This window comes from Miscanthus floridulus, chromosome 3, assembly GCF_019320115.1.
Source record: "Miscanthus floridulus cultivar M001 chromosome 3, ASM1932011v1, whole genome shotgun sequence".
Taxonomy (NCBI): domain Eukaryota; kingdom Viridiplantae; phylum Streptophyta; class Magnoliopsida; order Poales; family Poaceae; genus Miscanthus; species Miscanthus floridulus.
In genome coordinates, this window is record NC_089582.1 from 97,376,821 (window position 1) to 97,385,094 (window position 8,274).

Here is an 8,274-nt window from a genome sequence, read left to right on the forward strand (position 1 = left end):
GTGTACTGGGGAAGCAAACGATGTGGTGCGTGCCGTTTCGTACGTTACACTGGCCTGTTTGCAAGGAAAAGATGAACAAAGCAAAGCTCGATCCAAGGATTCTTGTTTAATTTGTCGACATCAGTTATAATAGGCCTGTATACAAGATACTCCCTCCATCTCCATGGCAGAATAGCAATCCTATTTTTTATAGGAATTCTTTTTTTTTACAAATTTTGATCAATAATTATTGAAATTACATACAAATTTAGGGCATAAAACTTATATCAACAGAGTTGTATTTGAAGTCTCGCTAAGATTATATTGAATCTTTAGCAAATAACAGCATAATGTAAGAGTAGCGTTTATAATCTTTTCAAAATACAATTGTTATTTCGGGGGCGGTGAGAGCATGTAGTATAACCCATGAAATCGCATCTTTTTCGAGTCTTGGGGATGCATGCATTATGGTCACACGCCACATGTACGAGTATTTTGGTTGACACTCATTTTATATCTGCCCGGAGATCGGAGTTAGGCGCTATGCATGTTGCAAGGGTGGCTCTAACTCTAATCAATCATGGATCGTTCGCTTGCTCCAAGGAAGACGAATGATTAGACTTCCTTGCTTATCGAAGCTAAAAGGATGCTACACACTCGCCTAATTGCCAGTGATTCTTTCCTGTGTTAGCTGGTGTGTTTCTTCGGTCTTCACACACGGACACCCATAGAAAACCACTATAGTACGTCCACCGACATGATATATATTCTGATTTCTTTCCCAAGTCAGCATTGACACTAGCTACCGCCTGAGCTTAGGTCCCGTTTGGTCGGACTCCGGTGGTTCTGACCTGTCGGCCCCTGAACAGCCGACATCCGGTATTGTTTACCGGAGCCGTTTTTCTTTCTCCTTTCCTCTCTCACAGAAACCGCCGAAGCCGAAGAGGCTCCGGCTCCCCTGACACCTATCGGCCCTGAGCGGCCAACAGGTGCGAAAGCCGGAGCCATCGAAGCCCTGCCAAATGGGACCTTAATGCCAACTGATCATCGTTCAGTTCAGGCACCAAACTGCTTTATTTCACGTGCATCCATATGCACACAGAGACAGACAAACACAGCAGTGGTGCCTTGCAGTACTAGTTGAGATCACCGGCGACAAATTTTGTTCCATTAATGAGTACATTCAGGCCATGTTTAGTTCTAAAAACTTTTCTCAAAAAGTAGTACTATAGTAGCCATCATATTAAATCTTGCGATACGTGTATGGAACATTAAATGTTGACGAAAAAAAACTAATTGCACAGTTTGGTTGAAAATCGCGAGACGAACGTTTTGAGCCTAATTAGTCCATAATTAAATACTAATTACTAAATAAAAACGAAAGTGCTACAGTAGCCAAAATCCCAATTCTGACAAAATTCAACGGACGTACGTACGATTCACCGTACAAAAGAAACAAGATTCAACAAGGAGTTCAGTCTACTGATCAGAACTAATGAAACGATGTGCGCTGACATCTCACCAAACATAATACTCCGGACCCACTAACAGTTCCAACTTCAATCAACCAAGGACAGCAACAGCAACAGCAACAGCTACAGCTACAGCTACAGCACACACCACAAGGATACAACACTCGCGCCAAGGGAGAAGAACAGCTTCTTCCGATCCCCTTCCCTTCTTTTTTCTGTCCCAATCCCAAATAACGACCGTACACGTACGGGCGGTAGTATATACGCAGAAGGCAGAACAAGACAGCCGCCGGTGGATTGACTGATCGATCCGATCAGTGCATCGGCGGCGAGGAGGGGTCCGGCGTCGGGATCATGCCGCCGTGGGTGTTGGTGTTGGCCGTGGGCGGCCCGTAGTCCATGGTCGTGTACGCCATCTCCTCCGGCAGCAGGCGGCCGCCGAGGGGCGCCGCGCGCCGCTCGTTGTTGTGCCGCAGCGCTCGCAGAACCTGCACCTTCCGCGCTTCCACCACCAGCCCTGCGCTCCATCACAACCCACACAGCGAAAACGTCACCCCCATCCATCGACCACAGGCACCGACGACATGACTACGACGATATGAGAGGAATTGGTAGAGAGCACGCAGCGCAAGCCTGGCGGGCCAGGCGGCCGCGTCGACCTTACCTTGCGAAAAGGAGAGCGCGAGGAGGGCCGTGACCAGGAGGAGACCGAGAAACCTCCTCTGCTTGGCCATTGCGGTTGGGGCCAGAGAGAGACGGGGGAAGGCGGAAAACAGAGGGCGGGGGAGGATCGAGGAGGACGGAGAGTGGTGCCATGGGCTTTAAATGAGGCTTTCGGAGGATTCGAAACTGCCGGGTCGCTTGCGTTGCGTTGCGTTGCGTACGCCAGCCGGGCCACCTTCGCCCGCTTAATTCAACATGCCACACAGCCACCTCTGCGGCTGGTCCCTGGGGGCCGCCTGCCCACCTCTGGTCCCTCTGCCTTGCCGCCTTGCCGGCCCGTTGCCCGAACGGAGGGGGCCGCCTCACCAAAAGGGTATGGACATTCCGGGTCTATTTAGAACACACAATTTTTTTTTGTAGGAATGATATAGAAATCAGTTTATTTTTTTCAGAAAATACAGAAACAGAAATTTTTTCACTGCGTTCCAAGTAAGCCATAAGTTGTTGTTGGGCAGAGGAGGTTTGAGTTCAGAATTCGAGCGCATTTGGAGTAGAGCTCACGCCGGTGATAAGATCTAGATGATTAGAGGGGTGAATAGCCTATAAAAATCTTTACAAATTCACTATAGCAATGTGGTTAGTAATTAAAACGGTAACTATGTAAACTACTAGCTCTAGCTCTAATACACCACAAGCAAGCTGCTACACAATTCTAGTTACAAACTACAAATTGCGATAGCTCCTTGGCCAGAAACCCTGTCCACGTCGCTCCAAATGTTCCTGGCCATCGGATCTTCAGTTCGACGCTCCACATTCCTTGAAGCGGATTCTCGCCGACGACCGATTCTCTTGCTTCCAGTTGGCTTCTCCCCCTTATCCTCCGCTTCTCGTCCGAATCCAGAAAACCAAATATATGCTGCGGCTCCTGCTTCTCCTTCTAGATTCTCCCCTCCTCTCTCTCTCCCCATCGCTCTCTCCCTCTCCATCCCGAGGCGACCACGGCGACGGCCGCGGCCGGGGTGCGTCGGCGGCCGCCCTCCTCCTCTTCCTCCTCCGTCCTCCCTCGCCTACCTCTCACCTACGTTTCTCCCTTCCCTTCCTCTCTCTCTCTCCCCTTCCCTCCCGATGTTGAAGCGGGTGCCAGGCGACGGCGCCCTTGCGGGTAGTGCGCCGGCTCAGGAACGGCCCCCTCCCTCTCCCCCATCCTCCGTGTGGGCTCCTCAACGCCTCCTCCCGTTAGGGAGTTTGTGCTCCTTTGCTCCACGAAACCCTAAGTGCATGTACGGGGGCGATGAAGCTCGTGAAAGGTCCTAATGGCTAGAGGGGGGGAGGGTGAATAGCCTATAAAAATTTCTACAACAACACTTAATAAGGTGGTTAGACAATTATGAAGCGAGGCGGGTGTTGTGCTAGCCTACTTAAAATGCAAACCTCCTTTCCATAATTCTAGTCACTATGATCTCTAATCCACTCAAGAGGCTATGCCACTACCACTAAGTTAGTGAGCTCTCAAAGACTAACTAAAGAGCCTCACTAACCACTAGACACGACACAAAGCTAGCTCTCAAAACTAATAACACTAAAAAGCTTAGCTACACTAGGAATGTAAATACAAGGGTGAGGTAGTGAGATTATACCGACGTGGCAAGCGATGATCAATCAATCAATCACAATGAATACCAAGAAATCCTCAGGACAAGATGACACAAGATTTTTCACCGAGGTTCACTTGCTTGCCGGCAAGCTAGTCTCCATTGTGGCGATATACTCACTTGGAGGTTCACGCGCTAATAGGCATCACACGCCTAACCTACAACCGGGTGCCGCACAACCAACACAAGATGACGATCACACAAGCCATGAGCAATCCACTAGAGTATCTTTTGGCTCTCCGCCGGGGAAAGGTCAAGTACCCGTCACAATCACCACGATCGGAGCCGGAGACAATCAGCTTCCTCTGCTCGATGATCCTCGCTGCACCAAGCCATCTAGGTGGTCGCAACCACCAAGAGAAACAAATGAAACCCACAGCGAAACACAATCACCAAGTGCCTCTAGATGTAATAACTCAAGCAATGCACTTGGATTCACTTCCAATCTCACAAAGATGATGAATCAATGATGGAGACGAGTGGGAGGGCTTTGGCTAAGCTCACAAGGTTGTTATGTCAATGCAAATGGCCAAGAGAGTGAGCTAGAGCTGGTCATGGGGCTTAAATAGAAGCCCCCATAAAATAGAGCCGTTGGGCACCACGGGCTGCTCACTGCGGGCCGATCGGATGCGCCAATCAAGAGTGATCGGACGCACGCCTCCAGTGTCTGGTCGCCCGATGAGTGCCACGTGTCCCCTGCTTTGAATCTCGACCACACAATCTCAACAGTCAACTCGCTCCATGCCACTACTTAAGTGATGACCGGACGTGCCAACATCGACCTAAAGCTGCGCCACCACGTCCTATCACACGCCCCTACGCTGCCTTCACACCGTGACCTAACGCGCCGATGGAACGACCGAACGCTCCATGAATGTGGAGTCCAATCACTTCTAGAGAGCATCTAGAGTCGCATTTCTATGATTGGACGTGTTCGCTCTTGCACGACCAGATGCAACCGAGGGTTCGGTCCTCTCTGCCCTTGCAACACCGCCTGCGTCAGCATACATCAGCGCCAATCAGACTCACCCTCTATGCGTCCGATCGTTCTCTCCTTCCAGCATCTAATCAAAGACCGAAGGCGCTCCTCCTCTGCGCAACACTAACCGGACTCAGGGCTAAGTCTGGTCTAGCATCCGGTCCCTGTGCAACTCCACCTTCACTTCTCCAAACTTCACCACCTTTGCTCAAATGTGCCAACCACCAAGTGTACCACCTTGTGCACGTGTGTTAGCATATTTTCACAAACATTTTCAAGGGTGTTAGCTCTCCACTAGATCTAAATGCATATGTGTGGGGGGTACGACCCCAGATACCCACGGCAGACTATAAGGAAAATGGACCCTTGGCCCATTTACTTTGGATTTTGGTGTTTGATGACCAACACAACCAAATTGGACTAATGAATTTGCAAGTGTTTGTTTTGTAGTCCAATAGGGTGCAAGACGTGACTTGGACGAAGGCGACATGATGATCCGATGATCAACACCTTAAGCAAGACTTTAGAAGCACAAGTGAAGACCCAAGATATCAAGCAAAGTCCAAGCATGAAGATAGGAACCAAGCCGTACGCAAGATCGCGAAGAAACGAGCTCGCAAAGGCGACCGGACGCTGGACCGGACGCTGGACTGATGGCTCGGCAGACAGGCGACCAGACACGAGGACCAGACGCTGGCGGCAACCGACCGGATGCAGGGCATCAGCGTCCGATCGAGTACAGAGAGGTTCCAGGCGTGCGAAACTACGACCGGACGTGTCCGATGGCAGGCGACCGGACGCTGGCAGCGTCCGATCGGTAGTTCGCGGCTACAACGGTCGGGACGACCAGACACGTCCGGTCAGGACGATTCAGCGTCTGGTCAGTAGCAGATTTGTGGGAATTTGACCCCAACAGCTACTTTCTCAGTGGGGCTTATAAATACAACCCCCAACCGGCCATTTGAGGAGTGTGGAGCTGAGAAAACATACCAAGAGTGTTGATACACCATTTTAGTGATCTCCACATGCATAGTGCTTAGTGTTTTATTAGGTGATTAGCATAAGTGCTTTGCGAAGTGCTTAGGTTGATTAGACCACCGCTTATGTGCTTGCTCTAGGTGTTTGCCTAGTGTTTAGTGAGGTTTGCATACCTCTTGCCATCCCGTGCTTGCGAGCACAAGTGTTGTACATCGGAGGGGCTTGAAGTCTTGCGAGATCACACCAACCGCGTTTGTGGTGTGGCTGCCACCGTGTACCGGAGGGAACAAGGCCCGCGGCGTTTCAGCCGGAAGCTTGATAGTGAAGACGGTGGGGAGCATCCGGGAGAGGCTTGCTGAGAGGCACATCGGAGACCCACTTGCGCGTGGGGAAGGCCTGAGGCTATCCATGGAGTTACCTGACCGGGAGCTTGGCCCTTGCAAGGGATTCCTTGCAAGGGGCTCCAACGAGGACTAGGAGGAAGCTTGCGCGCTTCTCGATACCTCGGTAAAAATACCAGAGTCATCGACGGGAGTTTGCATATCTCTACCTTGCTCTTTAGCTTCCGCATTTACATTGATTACTTTAATACGTTTGCAGTAGAGATAGCAACACACTAGCAAAACCATAGTTGCACAACTATATAGTTTATCTATTGCATAGGTTTTGCTAGGGTAAGAAAAAGAGACCATATTTTAGAGTAAGTTTTTTAAGTTGCCTAATTCACCCCCCTTTTAGGCGTAACGGTCCCTTCAATTGGTATCAGAGCCAGGTTGGCTCATATTTGGACCCTTGGCTTAACCGTCGTTGAGCCGACGCTATTGTAGAGTGCTTGGGATGGATACCGCTAGGCCTCCACAATTTGACGGCACTAACTTCCCATACTATAAAGCTAGAATGGCTTGCCACCTTGAGGCGGTTGATTTAGGTGTATGGAGAGTCACTCGCGACGGGATGAAACCCATCAAGAATCCCGAAAAACCCACAAAGAGTGACGAAAAAGAAATGCATTTTAATGCTAGAGCTAAGAATTGCTTGTTTGAATCATTTAGCATGGATGTGTTTAACCAAGTGTTCACCTTAAATACGGCACATGAAATTTGGTTAAAACTCCAAGAGCTCCATGACGGCACAAGTAATGTCCGTGAGCAAAAACATTGTCTAGCCAAACAAAATTATGATTCCTTTGCTATGAATGATGATGAGCTTGTTCATGATATGTATTCTCGATTGAATCTAATCATCAATGAGCTCCATTCAATCGGATTATTAAAGCTAGATGATGCGGATATAGTGAGGAAGATCATCTCCGTTCTACCACAAAAGAAATATGCAAGCATCATTACCATCCTTCACAACATGGAGAACTTGAGCACCATGACCCCGGGCATTGTCATTGGAAAGCTAGTGGCATTTGAAATGTCATGTAAGATGGGTCAAGGAGAAGCATCTTCATCAAGCAAAGGCAAAGCTCTCGCTTGTAGCGAGAAGAAGAAGATGAAGGGCAAGAAAGTTGAGTCAAGCTCAAGCTCAAGCTCAAGCTCCTCAAGTGAAGAAGAAGATGAGGATGATGATGAAGATTCAAGTGGTGATGATCAATCTTCCTCCTCCACCTCCGACCTTGATGAAGAATCAATCAAATTAATCAACAAGGTGGAGAAGATGATCCAAAGGCTCAATGTCAAGGGTGTGCCCATCCAAATTCAAGACCTCGTTTTCACTAATCAAAGAAATGAGCAAAGAAAGAGGGGATGCTATGGATGCGGCGAGTTGGGGCACTTTGTGGAAGTTTGTCCAAACAAGCCCACACCCAAGACAAAGAAGAAGGCGTGCAAGAACAAAGCCCTCACAATAATAAGGTCATGGGATGATTCTTCAAGTGAAGAAGAAAACCATCACAAGAGGCGAGGCCACAAGCACTCATCATCAAGCTCTTCTCGTGTGTGCCTTATGGCATGAGGTAATGAAAGCTCATCCTCTAGTGAGAGTGATAGTGATGATGACTTGCCTTCTTACAATATAATTGTGCAATAAAATCTTAAATATGCTAAAGTTTGCACTAGTCAACAAAAGAAGCTCAAAACTTTAAAAGAAGAGCTAGGTAGTTCACAAGAAGCATACAAGAATTTGCTTGAACAATATGAAAACTTTGCAAATCTCAATATTGAACTATCTACTAAAATTGAGCAACTTGAGGCTAGTGCAACAACAAATGCATGCACAATTAATGATAAGCAACTTGAAAAGAAAAATGAAAAATTAAAAGAAAAGTTAGCTAGCTCACAAAATGATTATCAAAGTTTGCTTGCTAAAATAGAAATCATGTGCAAACATTGTGATGAGCTAACAAATAAAGTTGCTAATCTTGAGGCCATCAAAAATACCCCCATCAAGGCATCTAAAAGAAATGACATAATTAAAAAGGATGCATCTACCTCTTGCAATGATTTATGTTTAGACTCATCTTTGTGCAACCAAGCTTGTGTTGAGAAAGTAATTGTAGATACATGTACACAAGTGGTTGCAAAAGAGAATGAGCAACTCAAGCAAG

General features: G+C 47.9%; 1 protein-coding gene across 1 annotated transcript; it reads right to left on the minus strand.

Annotated features, from left to right (window-relative positions):
* Positions 1-1,385: 1,385 nt before the first annotated feature.
* LOC136546216 (uncharacterized) lies at positions 1,386-2,272 on the minus strand. The gene is made up of 2 exons (XM_066538179.1): positions 2,116-2,272; positions 1,386-1,968 (listed from the first exon to the last, which is right to left on the minus strand). The coding sequence occupies exons 1-2, from the start codon at positions 2,183-2,185 to the stop codon at positions 1,766-1,768; spliced, it is 273 nt and encodes a 90-aa protein (XP_066394276.1). The 5' UTR covers positions 2,186-2,272; the 3' UTR covers positions 1,386-1,765.
* Positions 2,273-8,274: the final 6,002 nt, after the last annotated feature.

Coding starts and splice junctions, on each gene's coding strand:
- LOC136546216 (XM_066538179.1), bottom strand. CDS start 2,185: ATGGCCAAGCAGAGGAGGTTTCTCGGTCTCCTCCTGGTCACGGCCCTC. Junction 1,969..2,115: donor CGCGCTCTCCTTTTCGCAAG/GTAAGGTCGACG, acceptor GATGGAGCGCAG/GGCTGGTGGTGGAAGCGCGG.